The sequence below is a fragment of the Berghia stephanieae genome, chromosome 8, assembly GCF_034508935.2.
Source record: "Berghia stephanieae isolate SIO BIC M18660-M18661 chromosome 8, UCSD_Bste_1.3, whole genome shotgun sequence".
NCBI classification, from domain to species: Eukaryota; Metazoa; Mollusca; class Gastropoda; order Nudibranchia; family Aeolidiidae; genus Berghia; species Berghia stephanieae.
In genome coordinates, this window is record NC_088367.1 from 54,399,852 (window position 1) to 54,425,589 (window position 25,738).

General features: G+C 34.2%; 1 protein-coding gene across 9 annotated transcripts; it reads left to right on the plus strand.

The window, feature by feature from the left end:
- The first annotated feature begins 304 nt into the window (after positions 1-304).
- Positions 305-25,738, plus strand: LOC144977891 (uncharacterized). 9 transcript variants are annotated; one of them, XR_013646427.1, is made up of 10 exons: positions 305-426; positions 3,626-3,724; positions 4,157-4,318; positions 9,665-9,753; positions 11,591-11,732; positions 13,790-14,092; positions 17,662-17,985; positions 22,190-22,321; positions 24,300-24,396; positions 25,170-25,738. XR_013646427.1 is itself a non-coding variant. In XM_078923298.1 (9 exons), exons 2-9 carry the CDS (start codon positions 3,658-3,660, stop codon positions 24,329-24,331), a joined length of 1,251 nt encoding a protein of 416 aa, XP_078779424.1. In that variant the 5' UTR covers positions 307-564; positions 3,626-3,657; the 3' UTR covers positions 24,332-25,738. The 9 variants fall into 9 exon arrangements, 2 of the variants coding, with proteins under 2 accessions (XP_078779424.1, XP_078779426.1); XR_013646426.1 differs by having other exon boundaries at positions 307-564; XR_013646429.1 differs by having other exon boundaries at positions 307-564; positions 22,199-22,321.

Here is a 25,738-nt window from a genome sequence, read left to right on the forward strand (position 1 = left end):
AACATTTTCTTACATCAATTGACATGCAAAAAGCTAAGGATTTTCAAAATTTAAAAAGTCTTTTCCAAGACTATGAGAATGCTTTATGAGTATGGTAAGAAAAATCCATTTTGAATATTCATAAATTCTCTCTTGTGATACCTACTGTTAAAACCAAGCACGTAATTGCGTCTGATTATCAGACTTGCAATTATGAGCACTTCGAATTTGACCTTTCCCTACATACGTAGTGTTTTCTTTCTCTTGAGTAAATTACGTCATGTAAAGTTGAGATGAAAATCCTTCTTCAATTATTCTCTGATTCCGCCGAGTGACCGAAGTAAAAACTTAGAATGTACTTTGAAGAAGAATTTATTGAATCTTCGGATTAAATTCCCATTCATTTCCAAACGGACAAAATTATTGCATTGCAGCACGTTTGTTTTGGTACATGTCTTATAATGTAGTTTGTATGGAGATCATTGGTTTCACAAGTAGGCTGGTAATAACACTACCAATTTAAGTCGAGAACGATTCTTTACTTATTAGAGACTGGAGTCAACACTAAAGCAAATTTCCATGGAGGTCTGCAGACGTATAATCATATTCAGTTCTGATAAGTCAAATTGTTATGAGCTCAGTGTTGTAATGAAAATACACTCAAAATAACGCAAAATAATGACCGTTACAACAATGTTAAATCAAGCCAGTAATTGCGTTTGGTTATCAAACCTGTGTACGTCGAAGTTTTGCCTATAAAATCTATCTCTGAAAGGCAGGACTTCCATAGTTTCACAGAACTTTTATTATATTACCTATCTTTTAGCAGTGATGGAAATTAACTTAGTTGCAATGCCGATAAATACTACTATTGAAGATAAGTTTTATTTCTATAAGTGGTGTGATCTTTTTATTTTCCAAACAATTTGCTCAGTCTGTTGTCGTTTATGTTTTTGTTTTGTTTTGTTTTTAAGGGTTTTACGGCGCTTGCAAGACATTAACTCAAGGGGGAGCGACACTAAAGGGTCATGTTTTTTTTAATTTGATGAAATATCCTAAAGCTCTGTGCACAGTCATAATGTATATGTTTGGGCAGGACTATTGCAACAACTTTTTTCGAAAAAAAGTCGCCCGTTGTTATGGAAACGACGCCATATTGGAAAATAAATAACAAACACTTTAAAGTCAAAGGCTTTTTTTTGTTTATCAACTGATTGGCCACAGGCAGACAAAAGGAAAACAAAGAGGCTCCAGAAGCCCGATTTTTTAATTTTTTAAATTAGAATCTTAAAAATTAATTTCAAAGTTATTACTATATTAGTCCCCTTGAAAAAAGTTACATAATTGCAGATTGCGCATACAATAACTATTTTTTTTAAAAATCAGGCTTCTAGGGGACCTGCGCATTTGTATAACACTCATTTGTAGAAAGTTGAAGAAGATTGATTGACAGTTGAGGGAGGAGTTAGGGTTTTCGTGACGAAAATTGTAGTTTTGAGAAAAACGCATTTGAAAGTCAAAGTAAACTAGTTCAGGGAAAAACTCTCCTCATGAAGACTTCTCGCTCAATGATTGGATTGTGACCACATGATATAAATAAGAACAAGTGATTAATTGTTGAAGAGAGAGAGGAGAATTTTTAATTTTCATTGATATATTTGATACTCTTTCATGAAATCAGTCATTCCTTTCCACTGAAACTAAAAATAGGCATGGATTTAACCATACCATGGGTCAAAAAATACGTTATTTTGAGTAGAAAAAAACTGAAGATGAAGTTCTCATGCAAATGTTTATGCATACAAATGGTCATATTCCCACCAAAATCTAATTTTAGCAAACTGGGACAAACTTCAACATTTTTAATGCTGCTCCCCTGCCCCCCTCCCTTTACGGTCATATCAGGGCCAGTAAAAAGGGGAAAATTGTATATTAAAATGTTCTAGAATATATATATATATATATATATATATATATATATATATATATATATATATAATATAAGCTTAAACTATTAAACTAACTAAAACATAAACAATGATGGCTTTAAAAATAATGTTCGTATGTGGTTTTCGTGAACTTTATTCTTTTTGTCAATAAATTGAGATTTCATTCTCATGACAATTTGTGTGCTGTTACAAACTACAGTTAGGTGAAAAAACACACTGAAAACTGAAAACAAGGATATTGGCGGGGTCTTTACAAATGCGATACCTCAGCCATCAAAATACCCTCATTAAACCACATTGGTACAGATAGAGATAAGATGTTTTTCTTTTAGTCAGACTCGGTTCAAATTTTATATCAATAATATGTCATGTTTTTTTCGGTGCTGTAAAATTTTAAAACGTAACCCTTTCCTTACCAACAATAGGAAAATTGTCACATTCGTTACGATACAACCAACATTTTTCTTATTCAAATTTCTTTTGTACATCATCCAATTTAAAGAAAATGAACAGTGTTTTGTAGAGCATGTTTTGCTAAAGAAATTGTGCATCGGAAGAACTTTACTGATATTGTGTTTGAGTGATAAAAAGTATATTTTGTGTTTGTTTGGTGTGAAGTTTTGGGGAAAATCCTGAAAATGGCTGCTAAGGAGAGGGTTAATGCCCATTATTTATTGTTGAAGTTGTATATGAACCCCCCCCCCCCCAGAAATTTTCTTATTTAAGACGATACGAAATTAACCCTGTACGTTTTTTTTATGGCCGAGGCAATAACAACCAATTCCATTTTAAATATTTATCAATTGTCTCCAGCGGTACCAAATTTTATACCAATAAAAATGTCGATTTTTTTGTTGATGTAATTTTAAAACAGTATTTTCAGAATTTAATGCCATTTTTTTTCCACTTCTTGGATTGGTTTGGGCATTAAGCTGAAACCTTCCGCTTTTAGATGAAATTAAGGTCTGTAACTTTTTAGAAGGCCGAATTGTCAATAGTTGGATAACCCTATTTAGAAAAGTCATTATCTTGACATGAGATGCAAAAATATAATTGTTTTTTCTTCCACCAATATGACGGCTTTGATAAATAAATAAACGAGAGACCTTGCAACAAAATGCTTTATGCATGGCCATGTAATTGATATTAGAAAGTGTTTGAACATCTTGCAAGTAAAAGGCAAAAAATATTTAACATATTTGATATTTTCAAATTTTCATATTAACATTATTATATTATGTGTGAAGGGTTTAGTTAAAGTAATTAATTATCCGGTGACGAAAAAATGTAAGTTATTTTTTGGCATTATCTTTTAGTTGACTTGGTTTTCATTTAACAGGGTTTTACTTCTTTTTGATGGCATTGTTCCCGTTTAACGATTTATTTGTAAGCCTAACTAAAAACTATCCTTTGTAAAGTGTGTCTGGCTTTGTCTCCGTTATCGATGGCGCCATCTTTTATCCCGACTGACGTATGAGGATTTTCCCTCTCACGGGATTCTACATGACGTATGACGGTTTAATTGATTTCGTTGTTGGCTGAAAAAAAGGGTTTGATCTCCAAACATTCCGTCTGGAGTGTTTTGGGCTTTTTTTTCTTTGAATCGTGATAGTTATTTTAGTTCAATACATTTTACAGTCCATAGCTTCGTAGAGCTTATTATTCAAAACATCAACGCTGCTTTATCAAATTCACAGATTGTGTCCATAGCCAAAACTCACAAAGTCCAATGAATGTTATGAACATAGATTTGGTGTTCACCCTTTTCTGGCTTCAAACAACATTTTCAACCGCAGGTAAAGAAACGTTTTTTTGAAAATATTTTGAATGTCATGTCGATTGACTTAGTTTTAATATTTATCGGGCACTGCAACAATTATTTAGCTCGCTTGACAACCTATTATATGTCATTAGATTCGACTAGGCGCTATTTCTTAGTGATTTGGACTCAACTATTCCGTGTTCTTATCTTTCATTTTGATTTAGAGATCCAATACCTTGACAGTTAGAACAAATCATTGACTTCCTGTGATTTAAACAGTTTTTTTTTCTTTTTGTTCATAGAAGAAATATGTGAAAACTGGTCTAGATATAAATCACGGAACTATGTGAAAAACTTCAAATTTGTCCACACACCCTGGAACTGGAAAGCCGCCAGAAGGAAGTGTGAACAGCACGGTGGACACTTCCTGTGTTTTAAACAGTTTTTGTCTTGTTTATTTCCCTAGCGAATATGTGTAGATGGTCTAGATATAAATCTGGGAGCTATGAGATATACTTAAAATTTTTCTTCACACCCTTGAAGTGGAAAGACGCCAGGAAGAGGTGTGAACAGTACGGTGGACAACTAGTGATCGTTCGAGATGACGGAATGGTTTCTTATATCGCCGGTAAGATGAAGTTGAAGAATTAAAATTTTAAGATATTGATGAACTGATGTTTCCATTAAGCTCCATTCTATGTAAATATGCCTTACCCAGAGACTCAACATTTCCAATTCCATGTTATCCATTTGCTCTGGGAACTCTTAATATTCTTTGGTCCTGTTTTATTCTGAATTGTCAACTTCAAATATTGATAAATTGAAATGACCTGTTACTTGTCAAAAAGCCTCAAACCCGATAATCCCATTGCCTACCCAGGGAGTGATGTGATGTGTGTTCATGGAGTTGAGGTCAATGAATACTGTGATCAATTTATTTTATTTTATTTTTAAAAAATCAAGAACAAAAAAAAAAAAACACAACAAAAATTAGAGTTAGATGCCAAAAAATCGAGTTTTTGATCAAACCTGCTCTATGCGCTTTACAAGATTTTCAAGCTAACTTAATAAGATTTTACCTTATTTTACGTCTGGGCACAGTGTGAGATTGTGAGCAAAGAGGTCCGAAGGCGAATTTTATAGCACTAAACCACATTTATGGCAGAGTTATTAAGGTTTGACTTTGAAATTTAAAAACATGCCATTTTCAGGCTGAGTGAATATATTCTCATATTGTTGTCATATATTTGTGATCAAATGCTTTAATCGAGTAATGTCGGAAGGATCTAGATGAAAAAAATCAACAAAAAACCCTTTAAAATCAAAATAAAGAGAAGAGGATGGAATACTAAAATTTGAATTCAGAAACTTTTTAACATTGTATTCTCTGTGTATTTTGTATGCCAGGGCAAATAATTTGGGGTCGCTGCGTCCAATGGAGGCATTAAAAATATTGTAAAAAAAAATTGAATATGTAAATGAGTTGTCAGCAGAGACCTGTTGTGCTAAAACAAGTAACAAATGTCAATAAGTCTTATCACAGAAAAATACCCAACACATATATCACAGTAATACAGATTCTTATGGGTGCGTACAAAATGTGTTATCTTGAAAACTGCCTTTCACCTTTTGATGCTATATTCATATAGTATTTTGATAGTCATAGAAAACACTTATTAAATTTTGAAAAATCATACATAAATATGAAAACGAGTGAAAATTCATTGATGTAACTAAACACCAAAACAATTTATCATACTTGTGAAACACATTTTCAAAGCATAGTGACTAGATAAATAAAATTTGAGATTGACACTAGACATACAGTTTTTTTCTAAATCTACAGTCGGTTGAAATTCCTTCCAAAACACAAACGAAAGTAAAAGTGTTGGCCTCCAGAGCATGACACAATAGCAAATTCCATAAACTAACTGATCATACAAAATGACATGTAATTTACGTCAACGAGTAGATAATACTACAGGGAAGCGGTCCTTTTTTTCAGACATTTTCTCGAAATGGTCTTACAAAAAACATAAGTGAACATCAGGAAATACACATTTTAGAGAATTAACAGAAACATTGCTTCACATATGAGCAAAATGCATTAAAGATTAACTCTCTCTAGTTCATATGCATGGAAAATCGAACATATTTGTTCAAATTTAAATTCGAAAGAGTTAAACATCTCGCGAAATAATGCAGACAGAAGAAAAAGATCACACCTTATTGGAAGCTGGACCTGCTCCATTCAAAAATCATCTAATTTTGACTGTTGCACTCTCTCCGTTAAGGATCCAGAGAGTGTCAACAATAATATAATTCCCAGACAAGTCCATACAGCAGCATGGAAGTAAAAACAAACGTTGCGGAAGTAAAAGAATATGTCTTGGGATGATGTGAGTTTCTAAAGAGGTGATTTATTATGTTGTGCTGTTGGTTCGAACACTGTGCTTATCATTCATGATTTCATGTTGAATTTTGGGAAGTATATATTGACGGTAGCAAGAAGTTGAGATGACTTTTTAATTAGGCAGGTCCGGTTTTCTATAACAAGTAATAGTTTTCTTTTATCTGCATTATTTTGCAAGATATCTAGTTCATGTTTTATCCAGTTTACACTTAATTACAGCAAACTTGCATGTATCCTGATGTTCACTTCTTTATTTTGCAAAGATTATTTGAAGAAAATGTCTGGGAAAATTGGAGCACTTCCCTATAGTACTCTCTACCCATTGACGTGAACTATATGGCATTTTGTATGATCATTATGATGGAATATGCTATTTCGTCATGCTGGAGGCCCAAAAATTTATTTCGGGAGTGTTTGGGGGGGAATTTCAAAAGACTGTAGAGTTACGAAAAAATGTGTCTGGTTCAAAGTTCTTGATCAACGAATTTTCTCTCATTTTGTTATTCATCTATGGATTTTCAAAATTTTAAAAGTGTTTTCCATGACTATCATAATGCTTAAAGAATGTAGTAAGTAAGGCTATTTCAAATATTCATAAATTGTCTCTTGTGGTTCCTACTTTTACAAGCTACAATGAGGTGTAAACCATCTGATCACACCAAAAGCTGAAAACATTGGTTTTGTAAACTTTTTAAAATTGCGATACCTCGGCGATCAAACAATCCTCATTAAAACAAATGGGTAAAAATAGAGAATTTTGTCTTTAAGACAGGCTTGGTTCTAATTATTTAAAGTTTTAAAACGGCATTTTTACTACCTTTATTCCGATTTTCTTATTGTTCAAGCCAAGGAATAAACCGGAGTCCTTCCTCTTTAAGTCGATAACAAGTTTAGCTCTGTAACTTTTTTGATGGCCAAGCTATTAATGGTTGAATGACTCGGTTTAAAAATATAGTGCAGCACGAAAATCTAGAACACGTAAATCACGAAATCACGGAAAACTCGAACACATGTAAATTCCCCGTTTCAATCCCTCTATTGGCAACACAAGCATCTCGGACACTCATCGAAGGATAACACGGAAAACTCGAACAAAATTGATCCTAAGTTTCGAGGTTGTTGATGTATGTAATGTACATGTACGGAAACAAAACTGCCATCGCTCCCTTTGTGGCCTTGATGTATTAGTTAATGCGTTAAGCGTGTGTGTATGGAGTATGTGTGTGTGTGTGTATGTGTGTGTGTGCGCACGTGTGTATAAGGAGGGGGGGTATGAAGTAAATTTGACTAGTGTCTGGTGTACACTACACTTCACTTTAATGTATACCAGTGCCAGGCGAACGAGGCAATGATGACACGAGGCTGTCACTGTTATTGTATTAAAATCAAAGAAGTGATTAGGGGTGGTTAAGAAGGGGGTGTGAGAGCGTAGCCATCTTTATGGGTACAGTGAGAGAGACGAATGGACTCTTAACGAAATCGTTCCGATCGACGAGATACGAGAAAAATGTTACCCGGATGTACATCACCTCTCAACGCCATGAACGAGATCTCGGTTGTACCGATGCTGCTTATCATTGAGAGCTTTCATAAAGGCGGTGCACCTTCAAAGGACACGGTTGACCGAAAGCGACGAGTGGTTATGAAACACCAAAAGCCCTGTGGCCTGGGCCACGAGGTTTTGTATGTATTGGTTGCGTCACTGTTTCAACGCTCATGAATTAATTAGTAAGGTTGGACTCGCAATCTAAAGACGAAATTTGTGTTTTAAACTCTTTTGAATCAAACGAGTACATTAGATTGTTCGTCTCATTGAGATGTGAAAAATTATATAAAAATCAAGAAAATCGGCCGATATATAAAAAAGATGCTTAAAAAATAAAATATACAAATGTAATTAAAAAAAAACAAACTATATTCGTAAAACAGTTGGTTCTTAACCGATGTTTTTGAAATAAAGACCAATGTTCCTCATTTTTTAAGCTGATTACTCACAATTGCATTTTTTACTTTTAGATTTTAGCTATAAGTCCTACTCAAAAAGGTGTTACTTTTTTGCGTAACAATAGCGTAATACATGGGAGGTGAGTTAGAGAGCCTGGATTTGGTCGAAGTCTTGGGGTGCTCGACTCACAATTCTACACGAATAGATTGGGGCGGTAGATCAAAGTAGTTGACATTTTTATTTACTAACCATTTTTCTTGATACTAAATTATACAAAGTAATAATTTCGCATCAGACAAAATAACTCGGAAGATCCTATCTCTCTATTACAATAAAATTGATACCACAAATAACAAAATCGGCCCACAAATAAGATAAATTATTCATAATAATTTTTAAAGTTACAATAAGTGTCATCAAAGTCATTTTTTTATCACCAAAGTCGTAATGTTTGTCCGATTTTTACCAAACAAAGTGCAATGTCAAATATTTACACCCGCGAATGTAAAATGATCAAATCGCAACTTCTACAACATATTTTATTTTTGTCGCAAAATGATAAATATTCGGTATTCGTATTGTCCAGATATGGAAGAGTTTGAAATTTGAATCAAAGAATGCAAAATCTATGGATTATTTTAAGGTGTTAGTAGACAGGGAATTATATGATGGGAGATTTATATATGACGAATGATACTTGTTTGCACTGCTGTTGAGATGGCTTTCAATCTTGTATGTATATATATATTCTGCTTTATTATATTATTATGGTTATCTTCTATATGCGTGTGTATGTATGTGTGTGTGTGTGTGTGTGTCTTTGCATGTCACGGTTAAAGATATATGTTTGTACACCACATGAGTACATTTAAGTTGAAATACTATCTTTACCACGTGTATCATTATTGTAATTTTTAATCAATAGCTTTATGGCATTACTATTAATATTAAAGGCTTTCAAGGGATTTTATCCTTTTGCCCCATACCATATGTTATGTTATATTATTAAAGTACAGTTATTCCTAACCGTTTTCATCTTCTAACGTGAAAGGCAGGCTCTCCATCTTCGTTCTGAATTGTTGTGACGAGAGAACGCGAAAGAAAAATTGATCGTTTGTACAACTTGACGAGTTCAATCGCTAACTTGGTAATGTTGAGTAATAGAGATTAGGTATTGGATTCATAGGTCAAAGATGTCGCATGCTAGTGTACAATCAACATTGGGACGTGCTGGATTTTTCTTCCTATTATAAAAAAGCGGAACATTATTCCACGTGTTATTGAAAGACGCACATAACCCTACATTATAATAGGATCTCACCAGGGATGCCACTAGACCTCACTGAAACAACTCACGTTTGCCCCCCCCCCCCATCCCTTACATTCTGATTTATATAATACCCAACAGGGAAATCTCGAACAAACCGGTCCGTTCTCAGCATGCATAGGATTTCCGTGTTGTACTGTAGTCATTTTTGACGAGTGCGCCAAATTTATAGGTTTCTTTTCTGCCACATATATGACGTCTATTGTGTTACCTACTATTTTAGTAACGGTTTGCATATTTAAATATTTACTTATTTCATCCCAAATATTGAAATCTATATTCCCAACAGATAAAATGTCGAAACGCAGAGGTTACAAATATTGGATGGGATTGTATGTAAAAGATTTAAAATATCATTTGGTGGATGGATCTACATTGGTACGTGATTCATTAAGTAAGAAACAAAAAAAATTTAGAAAACAGAGTAATATGTAGAGTAATATCAACTTTAAGTGCTTAAAGCGGTTCAAAAGGTATCCCAAACTGAACACATGAGTACGAAGGGAACACATAGTATGTAAAAGAGTATTTTCACGATTTCAACCTAATTTGCTAATAGGATTTCAAACGTTTTACTTTAACTTGGGCAATTATATGACAGCGGAATATCCCTTATTAAGTATCCAGAAAGCTTTACAACAAGTCAACAGCAACACCCTAACAAGTTCTGGGGATTCATCAAAAACAAACGCAACGAATCATCAGGAAATGCTCCTCTCAATAAAAACGAAATCATGCATAATGACAACTTAATGAAAGCTAGCATCTTAAATGAACAGTTTTCGTCACTATTTTTCAAAAGACAACACCGAAATAGGTCCCATCAAAACCGCATATCGGACATGAAACAATAGAAGATATCTCAATAACCCATCAAGAGTTGAAAAAGCTCATTAATCCCTTGTTTTCACTTTGATTGTGGTCGGATTTCTTTTTACACCTCATTCTAATTTTACTTGATTTCCGCAACATAGCGGACAGGCTAGATTTAAAGACCATCTCATAAAAATAGCCCCGCGGTTTTTTGCACAGCTTGCGCCGCAAAATTAGGGAAAATTTTCTGAATTGCATTGCACGTTTTGCAAATTTTCGACAAATTCTTTGATTCTTTAATTCTATTTTTGCGAAATTTGCGTTCCCCGCGGTGATGAAGATTTTTATTGTAATTTGTTTTCCCAACGTTGTGCCTATTTCCAAGTCAGCATAATTTTTGGCAAAATTTGTCATTTTTGTCCCATAATTTTGCATAATTTTGAGTTTGAAATAAAAATGCCTGAAGCAAGATATACATACGAGGGCTAGTTAAAAAGTAATGGGACTCTGCTTATTACTGTATAACAAATTGAAGAATCAATACCATGCATTATACCTCAAATTAAAGCTTGGTATAAACCGAATAGAATGGTACTACTCCGCCTCTCTCAATAGCCATAGTCCACCTTTTGTAAGGTCTTATATTCCCGTCCTCGTCAAGCTGAGTTGACTGAACTTTGAGCCAATTTTCACTATTGCCCTTGTCTTCAAAGCAATTACCCTGATAGTGGGCTAGGGTTAGGGTTAGGGTTAGGGTTAGGGTTAGGGCCAAAAGGAGGGAAGTTCGAAGTGTCAAGTTTGGTAATTCAATAAGGAGAGAAGACAGCGTTGTCCACCAAAATGATATGATTACCTCCCTTTTCTTGGCACTTGTGCGTGGAAGGGCATTTTCTTTAAGAACCAATACTTGTTCTATTTCCAAGCCTGTCTAACTCGATGAATTCTTGCTTTCAGTTGCTTCAATGCCAATCTGTACCTTTCAGTTGACAGTAGCTCCCTGTAGTAGGAAATCAACAAGGATTACACATCTAACGTCCAAAACACTATTGGCATAATTTTTCCAGTTGATTTCTCAGATTTGAGGATTTTGGTCTTTGGGGAAGATTGCGTCGACATTCCAATAGGGTTTAAAATGTTACTCGAGGTTTCTTCTACGAAAACAAGAAGTGCAATGACACCTTTCTGTCACTCACGGACATCTATGGGGGCAGCATTTTTGAACTTTCAGAACTTTGTCAAAATACAACAGAATTTTTTTTTTTAGCTTAATACCGATTTCTTTCCGACACTAGTGCTCATTTTTATGTTATCAATACGTGATATATTTCTTGCTTTTTCGTATATCATTACAGCAGCCGAACCCGTCTTAAGTAATTTTTTTGCATTTCAAACTATTTCTCAGGAAGACGGTGACTATCAAAAGTTGAGGAGCAATGGCCGCCCAAAAGCAAATACATGCGGTGTAACTATGTGGGATACAACCAGAGATCTTTGGGTTACAGAGAACTGCCTTTACAGAAGGAACTTTCTTTGTGAAGCTGCTGGTGAGCAATAAAATTCATTGTATCTGCATTGAAGGACAATCTTGGGAGCAATTAATCATTCTTATAGATCGGTTTTTAATAAACAGCGGTCAATGAGAATTTTTAGAAAACAAAGTGGCACTTCGAAGTCTTATTTCTCCAATCTTTTAACTATTGCAAGTACCACATTTCTCAAATAAAATAAACATGAAATGATTAGAAATTGAAAGATTTAGAAAACAAAGGGGCATTTCGAAGTCTTTTATTTCTCCAATCTCCAAACTATAAATGTTGCAAGTACCATTTTTTCCAAAATATTATACACAACGGCAATGCTTTTTCAATTTTCAAACATATTGGGACGAATCATTATGTGTCTTTTGATTATTTATAACCTACAAGTAGTGGCTATTCCTATATACTTGTTTTGAAAACCTTCGATCATAAAAATCTACTCTAGTTTTAACTGGGCCAATCAATCATTTTGTCATAGCACCAACATGGCCGCCGCAAGTGTAAAGTGTGTGTATAAATTCGTTACTTGCGTTTTATTTAGCAATGAATAAACATCGAGAGACAAACCAGATATGAAAAAAGTTACATGGATAAATTGATAAAAACATCGCGTCGTTTAATAAAAGCCAAGGCTATTCCGTCATGCTGGAGGCCAAAACATTTACTTTCGAGAATACTTTGGGGGAATTTCAACTGACTGGAGATTTAGTTTTAAAAAATGTGTCTGGTTCAAATCTTGTCATATTTCATTTATCTAGTCGCTGTGCTTTAAAAATTTGTTTCACAAGTATGATAAATATTTTTGATGTTTAGATACATCACGTCAATGCTGGATCATTTTCTTACATCAATACGAAAGCAAAAAAAATTCTAAGTTCTTGATAAATCAATTTGCTCTCATTTAAAAAAAATTAGTATAGATTATTAAAATTTAAAAATGGTTTTCCATGACTATCAGAATGCTTTATAAATATAGTAAGATAAATCAATCTTAACTCTTTAGTAATTGTCTCTAGTGGTACTTATTTAAGCTATCTAAAACACAAAATAGGAAGGTACTGTAATAAAATATTCATGTGGTTTTCGTGGACTCTATTTGTCAATAATTTGAGATCTCATTATCACGGCAATCGGTAAGCTGTTACAAACTATAATGAGGTGTAAAACCGATAACACTCAAAGCTGAAGAAAAGGATTTGGTGGGCTTATTAAAATTGCGATATCTCGGCCATTAAACAACCCTTATTAAAACAATTCGATAGAAATAGAGATAAATAGAGATAAGATGTTTGTCTTTTAGACAGACTTGCTTCAAATTTAAATCAATAATATGTCGGGATTTGTCGCTGCTGTAAATGACTAGCACGGCATTTTTCTACCTTTAATGCCCATTTTTTAAATTGTTGAAGGGTATAATATAAAAGCTAAAACCTTCCTCTTTAATACGATAACAAATTGATCTCAGTGCGTTTTTTGATGGCCGAGGTATTAATGGTTGAATGACCCGGTTTAAAAATAGTCCTTTTCTGGAAGCGTGACGCAAAATATATTGTTTTATTTTTCTGCCACAAAAATGACGTCTATTGTGGTATCTGTTCTAATGGCAATTTGTGTGCCGTTAGAAATCTACAATGAAGTTTAGAAAATCCGATCACACTCAAAGATGGAAACAAGGATTTTGTGGGCTTTTTAAAAAAGACGACACCATGGCCCATCAAACAACCCTCATTAAAACAAATAGAGATAAGATGTTTGTCTTTTAGACTGACTCAGTTCAAATTTTGTGTCAATAATAATTCTGGTTTTATCGCTGCTGTAAAGTTTTAAAACGGCGTTCTTCTACCTTTAATGCCCATATTTTATTGTTGAAGTGGTATAGGAATAAAGCTGAAACCTTACTCTTTAAACTCTGTACTTTTTTAATGGCTGAGGTATCAATGCTTGAATAGTCCGGTTTAAAAATTGTCCCTATCTTGACGCCTATTGTAGTACCTACTATACTATATAGTGCCTACGTTCCAAGGAACATAGTCATATCCTTACCATTAAAATTTATTCCCCAGTACCTTGTAGCTCCCGCCCTGCCATGATTGTCAACGGAGCCGATGCAGTATTGGAAAACACGACGGTCTCATTGACTATGGCACAGAAAGCTCTATTCTTATGTTTTGCAAGTGGCTATACAGCCAATGTAACTGGGGTAAAACTCTCTTGCACATGGACCATGAAACGTGTATCAAGTGTGAGAAAAGCGATATCAATGTCTGTCTTCATAGATGTATCCAGTCATGGAGAGAGGTGCGAATGTCAGTCCTCTCTAACAAATGGACTAACAGAGAAGTCAACTATCAAGATCAATTTTATAAGTAAGTTTTTGTAAGTTCTAACATATGATTTAAAAAAAAAGTTGAGATTTGATATAGTATACTACGCAGTAAATCAGCTCAACGTTCTTTCCAAGGGGTCGAAGCCAATATGATGTTGGGCAAGATATGACGCCTGTGAGGCATTGCCATTATATAATAATAATAATAATAATAATAATAATAATAATAATAATAATAATAATAATAATGATAATAATGATTAATAATGATAATAATAATAATAATAATAATAATAATAATAATAATAATAATAATAATAATATAATAATAATAATAATAATAATAATAATAATAATAATAATAATAATAATAATATAATAAATAATAATAATAATAATAATAATAATAATAATAATAATAATAATAATAAATAATAATAATAATAATAATATAATAATAATAATAATAATAATAATAATAATAATAATAATAATAATAATAATAATAATAATAATAATAATAATTAATATATGATAATAACAATAATAATAATAATAATAATAATAATAATAAATAATAATAATAATAATAATAATAATAATAATAATAATAATAATAATAATAATATATAATAATAATAACAATGATATATATGTATATATATATATATATACTATATATATATATATATATATATATATATATATATATATATATATATATATATATGAGTATTAGTGGGTGCGTGTAGGTACGATAACTTAGGTTAGAGCATTTTAAGAAAATTAACTCTCGTATATTTAAGTAGGTACCACAAGAGTCAATTTTAAAATCTTTAGAATTGACTTTTCTTACTATATTCATAAAGCATTCTGATAGTCATGGAAAACACTTTTTAAATTTTGAAAATCCATACATGAATAAGAAATTGAGTGCAAATTCATTTTTCAAGAACTTAGAATTTTTTTGCTTGCCAATTGATGTAAGAACATGTTCCAACTTTGACGTCACGTAACTAACCACTAAAAAGATTCATCATACTTGTGATACACATTTTTGGAGCAGAGAGACCATGTAAATGAAATATAACAAGAATTGAACCAGACACACATTTTTTCATAAATCTACAGTATGTTGAAAATTCCCCAAAACACTCGCGAAAGTAAATGTTTTGGCCTCCAGCATGACGAAATAGCATATTCCATATACTAAATAAACATAATGACCATACAAAATGTAATTCACGTCAACGGGTAGAGAATATTCCAGGAAAGAGGTCCATTTTTTTTCAAGTGGTCTTTGAAAAATAAAGAAGATTGTTATCAGGAAACACGCAATTTTGCATGTTGGCAGTAAAATAACTATAATCAAGAACAAACTGTATAAAAGATTAAATATCTCTTAAAATAATGAAGATAGAAGAAACGTATCAAACGTCAATACAAAACCGGACCTGCTGAATTCAAAAATCGTCTTAGCTTTTTGGTAAAGTCAATATTTCCATCTCAAAATTCAACATGAAATCATGAATGATAAGCATACTGTTCGAACCAGCAGCATAAAATAATAAATCAACCTCTTAAGGAACCCCTATAATCTCAAGACATCATGTTTTTACTTCCGCAACGTCTGTTTTCACTTCCATTCTACTTTATGGACTTGTCTGGTAATTATATTGCTTGGTTTTGCCTTGGCCATTTCTGGGATCCTTAACCGAAAGGGTGCAGTAAAATGTATTAAAACTATAATGGGGGATAATTTTTCCACTGTAAATCGTCTCTTTGTATGTTACTAGGAGGGTATCGATCTATACGTTGGCAGTCGAGTGCTTTCCTCTTATACGGAATCATGCGCGTGTACCCAGCAGGTGTGTCTTTTGCGCCCTAAACCCCCTAAAATCCCTAAGTCTTTTAGCGCCTTAAGGTCTGTCACGCGTGACTGTATCCTGATTTCTGTGTTACTGAATGAACTCCTATCCTTAAGATAGGACGCTAGTCTGAAATAAAGTACTTTCCGCCATACACACCATAAACACATAGCCACCCGATTATTTATGATTAACGACCCTTTGCTTGAGAGGCGAGTATTGTACGAATTGAGGTATCGCAAATCTCGCCAAAACCAAAACTGAAAAAAGATCTCTTTATTTGCTTCTTTTCTCGTCTTAAATTTACAGCTCTTCCAGATCTAAAGCAAAAACATAAAAAAATACAAACAAAGACAAATAAATACACGTCATCCTATTGTCCATTTTGATGCAGTTTTTATGGCGTGAAGAATTATTATTTAACTTCTACAGATATACTGCTTCATTATCCACTAGTAACTCTTATTGTTCCTTTACATAGTCTATCACTATCATGAAAGCATCAGAAAGAAAAAAAAACTGTTAGACAACGAAGTGGCACTTCGAAGTATTATTTCTCCAATCTTATAACTATAACCATTACAAGTACCACTTTCCCCAAATAAAATAAACAAAAGCAATGCTTTTTCAATTTTCTAACACATTATGACGAATCAGTGTGTGTATTTTGTCTATTTATAAACTACAAGTAGTGGGTATTCCTATGCAATTATTTTAAAAAAGACATTCCACTTTCGACCGTAAAAATCTACTTCAGTTCTAACGAGGTCAAACAATCATTTTGTCATAGCAACAACATGGCCGCCATGAGTGGAGAGTGTGTGTATAAATTCGTCCCGTGTTTGTTTAGCAATAAATAAATATCGAGAGACAAACCAGATTTGAAAGAAATTACTTGTATAAATTGATAAAAACAAAACGTCGTTCAATGAAAACCAAGGCTAGAAAGTCATTCAAAAAAGATTACACGTTAATAAAAACAGGAAAAATGAGGGGTTTATATAGGCTGTTCCATCGTTAAAACATACCCACTTACCAACCAGAGTTATCAATTGAAATAACAACATTTATTGTATTAATTTTGTTTTAAACTATCTAAAACATAAACTATGAAGGTACTTTAATAAAATATTCATGTGGTTTTCGTGAACTCTTTTCTTTTTGTCAATAATTTGAGATCTCATTCTCACAGCATTTTTAAGTGCTGTTACAAACTACAATGAGGTGTAAAAAAATCCGATAACACTCAACAAAGCTGAAAACAAGGATTTGGTGGGCTTGTTTAAAATGCAATACCTCGGCCATTAAACTACCTTCATTAAAATAAATTGGTACAAATAGAGATAAGATGTTTGTCTTTTAAATAGAATCGGATCAAAATTTATATCAATAATATGTCGGGATTTTTAGCTGCTGTAAAATTTTTAAATGGCATTTTTGAACCTTTAATGTCCATTTTTTTATTTTGGAAGTGGTATAGGAATAAAGCTGAAACCTTCCTCTTTAAGACGATACCAAATTTAGCTCTGTACGTTTTTTAATGGCCGAAGTATGAATGGTTGAATGACCCGATTTAAAAATAGCCCTTTTCTCGACGCGTGACGCAAAATATATAGGTTTTTTTTCTGCCCCAAAAATGACGTCAATTGTGGTACCTACAAATAGACAAACAAATAGAAAAAGTTGAAGATCTAAAACTGTTCTGATACATTCACACTGGTGTATTGGTTTACTTCTTCAGGCAACCCTACTTTTTTAGGTTATGATGCAAATGATAAAATATATAAATCAAAGACTGCCCAACGATTCGTCCGCTTATTTGACATATATGCAAATCCCACTCCCACGGACTTCGAGCTTACCCTCAATGGATCTAAAGCGACTGTGGGCAGCTATAATTTGACCATGAAACCACTGGGCAGACCAAAGCAGCACAGAGTGAAAATAATCATGTATCAATTATCACCAAACCAGAGCGGCAACTATGTCATGACGGTAGCGAATGGTATAGGAATGGCGCTGGAGTATCGTTTCTCCTTACAAGTTTTCGAGGTCATGCAGTATGGTGAGTAGATTTTGTGCTTGATCGCCCCCCCTAAAAAAAAGTAAAATAAACAAATATTTGTTTTGTTGCAAAGGTACTTGGTAATTTCCGTGTAAATATGGGTAAGGACTAAGATTCTTCCATTCTCATGTAGTTCCATATCTGAAGCAGACGTCGGAGGTCATCTTCCGCCAAGCTGATCTATCTCTTGCCAATTCTATTAAAGCAGCGCCACCTTTCTCAGCTTCATCTGTCCAAGTTCTTATCCCTTTCAAATACGTTATTCTTTGTCTTCCTCTTATTCTTTTTCCATTCATCTTTCCAGTCAAGGCGAGTATTTCCAAACCAGGGTGGCGGATAATGTGTCCTAAAAATTCCATTTGGCGTTTGATGATTTTTGTTATCAGTGATCTTTTTCTGTTTGCCATTTCTAAAATTTCTTCATTTCTTTTCCTTTCCATCCATGACACCCTCATCATTCTTCTGTAAAACCACATTTCCACTGCCTCCAGTCTTTTAACCATGGTCTTGTTTATGGTCCAGCTCTCACAACCATATAGCAGCACAGACAGTACATAGCAATCCAGGACTTTGATTTTTGTTTTCATGCTAATATTCCTGTTTTTCATAATTGTATGCAGCTGGTTGAATGCATTCTTCGCCATACCTATTCTTTTCTTTATTTCACAATCTGATTTTCCATTGGATGTTACATTGAAGCCTAAATATTTGAAACATTCAACTTGTTGTATTGTTTGTCCTCTGCTTGTTATTACACAGGCTGGTGGGTTATTATTTTTAGATACCGTCATACATTCTGTTTTAGATATATTCAGTTCCAGTCCCATATTTTCACTACTCCTGACTACAACATCCAGTAATTCTTGTAGTTCATGTTCAGATTCTGCCAGTAGAACCGTATCATCTGCATACCTCAGATTTGTTACATTCTTTCCTCCAATACACACCCCCTTCTTATGTTCGATATCTCTTAATATCATTTCACTATAGAGGTTGAATAAATCTGGAGACAAAACACACCCCTGCCTAACTCCTCTTCTAATAGGTGTAAAACTGCTTAGTTCATTGTCAACACGCATTGCTGCTTCTTGTTCCCAGTACAAATTCCGTAATATTCTTAAATCTTTACCATCAATGTCCAAGGATGATAGAATTTTGAATAGTTTTTCGTGTTGTACTTTATCAAAGGCTTTTGAATAGTCGATGAAACACATATACAGATCTTTATTTACTTCAATACATCTTTCCATCAGCATTGATAATGTGAATATTCCATTTCTGGTACCCTTGTCCTCAACAAAACCAAATTGCATCTCCCCAATTTCAGGTCGTATTTTATTTCTTATTCTTAGTAAAATTATCTTCAAAAGAATTTTTGTGAGGTGGCTCATTAGGCTAATAGTTCTGTGTTGTTCACAATCAACTGCCCCTGGCTTTTTTGGTAGTGCTATAAAAATGGATCGTTTCATATCAGTTGGCATTTTTCCTGTGTCATACACTTGATTTAGAAGGTTTGTGATGAATTCAATCCCCCATTCACCCAGGCCAGTCAAGGCTTCAATTGTTATGGCATCAGGTCCTGCAGCTTTTCCATTTTTCATGCTTTTCATGACGTTCCTAACTTCATCTTTCATTATAGAAGGCCCTTCCAGTTCTTTTATCATAGGCATTTCTCCTCGATTATCAAAAAAAAGTTCTTCAATATATTCTGACCATCTGTTTAGAATGCAGTCTTTGTCCATGATGGTGTTTCCACGCTTGTCTTTGATGCATCCACTTTTAGCACCTGATTTAGTTTTGTTTGTCACTTCTTTGATTTTCTGATGGAAGAATTTGCCATTTTTTTCTTTGCAGGACATTATATAGTGACATTGTTCATTTATCCAGTCTTCTTTAGCTTCGTTGCATTTTCTTTTTATCTGCCTGTTCAGAGTCTTGTATTTTTCTTCCTGATTTTTGGCCTTTCTTCTCTCATTCATTAATTCTAATATCTCTGGAGTAATCCATTTCTTCTTCTGCAACTTAAGTGTGGTTGGAACATTTTCTTCTAATGATGCAGCAACACTGTCTTTAAACTGCTCATATTTCTCTTCTATATCTGTTAGTTCTCCAAGCACTTCAAACTTGTTTCTTACTGATAGTTCAAATTTTTCTTGTATCTTCTGTTCCTCCCGGAGAATGTCTAGTTGGTATTTAGGTTTAGCCTTTGCTCTTTTGCAGATTTTCAATTTAACTCGTATGGGGCATAGCACAGGTATATGATCGCTGTTACAGTCAGCCCCCGGCATAGATTTGGCATACAAAACCGAGTTTCGGAAACGTTTGCTGATGAGTATGTAATCTATTTGGTTTCTCACTCCATCTCCAGGACTTTTCCATGTCCACTTCCTTCTATTGTGGTTTGTTGACCAAGTATTTGTGATTGTCAGATCATGTTGACGGCACCATTGAATAAGACGATCACCTCTGTCATTTTTGTCTCCCAGACCATGTGGGCCCACAATATCTTCTATTCTTTCTCGGCCCACCTTGGCATTAAAATCGCCCATGATGAGTTTTATGTCTGAAGACTTAAACTGATGCATTGCTTTATCTATTTGTTGATAGAAATTTTCCACTTCTTCATCATCGTGACTGGTGGTTGGGGCGTATATTTGTAAAATATCAAAATCAAAAGGTTTTGCTTGTAGTTTGATTGCCATTACTCTGTCTGATATGGGCCAGAATCCTTTGACTGCTCGCGCCGTTTTATTATCTAGTATAATTCCAACTCCCCTTTGGTGTTCTCCTCCTCCTGAGTATATAATTTTACAGTCATCATAATTAAGTTCTCCTGCTCCTTTCCATCTAACTTCTGATAATCCTAAAACATTGATATTCAATCTCTTCATTTCCATAACTACATTTGCTAATTTTCCTTTCTGGTACAGACTTCTTACATTCCATGTTGCTGTTCGTAATGTTTGGTGGTGCACAGTAGCTGGATGACGGTCGAGAGTCACCTGTTCACCTGCATGACTATCTCTACCGGACGAGGCTGTAATCGAGTTGCTCGAAAAACATCCATTGACGTCGTTGACTAGATTCGCTTGGACGGACATCATGACGATCTTGGGATGATACGTCAGTGGTTTCCCGTTGCCTTCTGACGGATTTTTATCTGGTTTACTCCATAGCCTTTTGACCTCCCGGTCATAACCCACAAGGCAGTGGGAGCATTTGGCAGGTTTTAAGGCGCCTCCCATTCACCTTGATAGTCCCTTCATAGAGTATATGAGGCATTTTGTATGTGTAGCTGTGCTGCCATACTACCCAACCTCACTCTCCACGACTATCGCCAGTTGGTCCGCGGCTTTACAGCTAACCTATAGATCAGGATCTGTAGGCCGTTCCACGATCCGCCACCTGTGGACGCGCTGGGTTGGGGATGGTCGCCCCAGCTGTACCCAGATTCTTCCATTATATTTTTTTTTTTTTAAATATATTCTTCCATTATATATTTAAAAAAACTCACTTCAAGTCAACATTGTTGCTATATGCTGGACGACTCCCTTTGTACACTTCTGAAATTTTTTTGAAATAAAAAAAAAAATCTAACAGAACAAAACAAAACCCCGAAACAAACAAATAAACAAAAAAGCAACTTGACTTGCTGTCACCGCGTGATAATGCTATTCAGAATCAAATATCGTCATTGAGGACGTATCGTTAGTGCTTAAATTGGTTCTAAATATCGTCAATGCTGACGTAACTTTCGATACTTTTGACGGCAAAATTAACACCCTACAGAGCAGGGAAAGGCGAAAAATGAAGTTTAAAAAACGTCAAAATTAGGAGGATAACATAACCTCTCAACGGGATTACATATAAGGCTAGTCTCCGCAGTTCTATGGGATAAAGATAATTTTTATCCTTCTGCAGCTCGTAACAACCAGTTGCATGTAAAGCAAATGCATGCAATATTGTCTTCATAAGAACCTGATTTGTCTTCGGCTCTGAAACTCTTTGTTTTCTAAACAAAATCTTGTTCCAAATTTTAAATTAAAAATAATCCAAAGTAGATGTGTGCTGAGAAGTTGGTTTGCCTCATGGAAGCATGATATTGTAGGTACTAGTAATCTTTAAATGTACCAAGATTCTTTTAAATTAAATCACAATAATTTGCTTTCGATGTGTCGTTCTCTCTTTTTTTTATTTCTGTAAGCTATTTCAGACAAGTTTCCACGCCGTAAAAGGCTGCCTCGAGTAAAGAATCTTGGATACTATTTTGTCACATTTGGACTATCGATCGCATCTGTTTTACTCTTCTTAACCATCACACATGCCGTTTATAGAGGTAAGCAATGGAAACACATGCATTCAAAAATAGAAAATGTGCACTTGTGAAAAAATATTAATAAAATCTGAAGAAACAACGCAAGATGGCGGATGGTCAGAATCCCTCATGGGCAATTTTGACTTAAAAAGTGACAATTAAAACATCACGTGACCGAATACTAAATGACTCTCTTGAAAAACTCATCGATTTTGATGAGCAAAAAATTGAATAGACTAGGAAATAGCGTATTTTTGAGAATATCTTTGACGTCATATAACTAAAATCCTCAAAGATTTATCATACTTGTGAAATACATTTTTAAAGCAGAGTGACTAGATAAATACAAGATAACAGGATTTAAACCAGAAAAAAATTTCTCCTAAATATACAGTCGGTTGAAACCCCCCCCCCCCCCCAGAATACTGGCGAAATTAAATGTTGTGGCCTCCAGAGCATGACCAAATAGCATATACTAAATGAGCAGAATGATTATACAAAAAGGCATATAATTCACTTCACGGGTAGAGAGTACTCCAGGGTAGAGGTCCAATTAGACATTTTCTTCAAATGGTCTTTGCAAAATAAAGAAGTGAAAATTAGGAAACACGCAATTTTGCGCATTTATAAAAAAATAGCTTTCAATACGTGCAAACTGCATAACATATTAAATATCTCGCAAAATAATGCAGATAGAATAAATGATGTCATACGATATAGAAAACTGGGCCTGCTGTTAAAAAATCATCTTAACTTTCTGTAGACTCAATATTTTCTTCTCAAAATTCAACATAAAATCATGAATGATAAGCACAACGTTCCAATCAGCAGCATAGGATAATATATCAACCTCTTAAGAAACTCTATTAATCCTAAGACATCATGTTTTTACTTTCGCCACGCCTGTTTTCACTTCCATGCTGCTTTATGGATTTGCCATGGCATTCTCTGGGATCCTTAACCGAGAGGGTATAGAAAAATGATATATTCCTTTATGGAAGATGATTTTTTTTCTTGTAAATCGTTCTCTCTATATGTTATTAGTATTAGGGGTACCGATAAATTCAATGGCAATAGAGTGCTTCCCTCTTATACTGGATCATGCGGTTGTGCCTTGCAGGTGTGTCTTTTGTGGCCTCAACGCTCTACCACCCCAAAGTCGTTTAGCGCCTTAGGGTCTATGCCATGAGAAGGAATCCTGATTCATGAGATATCGAACAGACAGTAACATTGTTTAATGCCCCATATAGTGGATGCTAGTCTGAAATAAAGTAATTTCCGCCACACCCTAAAGACCTAGTCACCCAATTATTTTCGATTAAATCCTTTTGCCAGAGAGGATATCACATGTATCTCATCAAAACCAAAACTGAAAAAAAACCTGTCACCTCTTCATTTGCTTCTTGTTCGTCTTAAATTTACATCCATTCAATGATTTTAAAAAAAAATACGCGTTACACATTTATCTTTCTTGATCCAGTTTTATTGCCGCAAAGATTGATTATTTACCTTCTACACGTAGACAGTATCATTAGCCACTAGTAACTCTTATTGTTCCTATAGATTGTCAATCGTGAAAGCATTAGATAAATCGAATAATTTAGAAAACGAAGTGGTACTTTTTTTTACAATCTCCAGATTATAAATAACTATTGCTAGTACCATTCTCCCCAATAATACTCAATGACAATGAGTTATCAATTTTATAATAAATTGAGAGACAAACAAATATGAAATAAAAGATGAGGATAAATTGATAAAATCAACACCTTGTCTAACAAAAACCAAGCTGGAAATTCATCCAAAAACATTACAGGTCGATAAAAACCCCAAAAAAAATAAAAATAAAAGACACTTTAGTATTCGAAACGAATTGTTTTTTCGCCAAAGTCTTCGTCCTCAAGGTTAAGGCTTTGTCGTAATGAGAAGCTTGGTGAAACCTTCCCATGGTTCCTTACTAAACTGTCCATAATATTTATTTACTTGCCTTACATTGCAGCCTGGAAAGCCATACTTACTGAAGACGCGTGACCACACTAGCAGGACAGATTATAATATGGCTGATCGAAGGCATCGGGAACTACGGGATGTGAAGGGTGAGGTTTGGGGGTCTGACAAAGCTTCCTTTATATTTTTTTAAAGTGCTCTCAAACCGGATGCCATAATGTGATGCCCCAGAAACACAGAAACAACTACACAAACATTTAGATCCACTCATTCACCAACAAACTAGTAGTACAACTACAAAAAAGAAACTACATATATTATAATATAGTACACATACAGAAGGGTAATGTGTATGTATGTGTGCGTGTGTTTGTGTGTGTGAGAGAGAAAGAGAGAAAGAGAGAGAGAGAGAGAGAGAGAGAGAGAGAGAGAGAGAGAGAGAGAGAGAGAGAGAGTTCGTTCGTATGTGCGGTGACATATGGTTAATTTGTAATCAACGTTGTTGATTTGATATGATTTTAACTTAAGGCAGGGCCCAAACGGGGCCGAAATGGTACCATTCTAAAACATAGACTTTAACATGTAAAGGAAATCGATGTTGTTGTGTTAAATGAAAAGTTGTAGATTTAAGAAAGTGTCTTTCTACAGGGTTCAATATTCCCCCAACCTTTAGATGTATGCTACCCACCGCATATAGGTAATGATATTTAAAATGCCAATCATAAAAAAGTAGACATTTTTTATAAAATAAATAGATTAAATGAAAATTAAATTGAGAAGCTAGTCAATATCATTTCATCCCTCTCTTCGTCTTTGTTAAAGAGCAAATGGTTTTTATTGATTATTTCCCTTTAACAAAGGCAAAGAAAAAAATTATTCTCATTTAGACGTTGGTTTAAAAATGACTAATTTCTTTCTCCAGGGACGAATTGTGGTGGATTTTTTTAATGAGAGGCTCAGTTAGACCAGTAACTCAAAAGAATATAGACATTAACTCACTCAACCCTAAAAACGACTATATCCGTAGTTTACCTCGGTTACTTTTACCCCATGTCTATTTATTACATTTTTATGAGACAAATTATAGGTGTAGTATCAAAGCTAATGTTTTTAGTTTCTAGTTGAATAAGAATATCTATACACATGCTCATGTTTGATACACTTTTTTCTCCAATTTTGGAAAGAAGCAAAAATCTCTAGGATTGAGTGAGTTAATTGTCTATTCGATGATCGTCTTCATTCCCTCGCTAAATCAACAGATAAATCATCAATTAAACCTGCTGCTTAAAGCTGTATATGCCAAAAACATTACAGAATTTAAAAGATTTCTTTCTTTTCTAATAAATAAGGTGCAATTGTAATGTAGTTTTCGTTCCGTTCTTCAAATATGGATGTAAACTGGACTGACCCCCCCCACCCCCACCCCAGCCCTCCTCTACTCCCCTACCCCTCACTTGATTTTTCCACGAACCAAAGAAGAAGGCGAAGGAG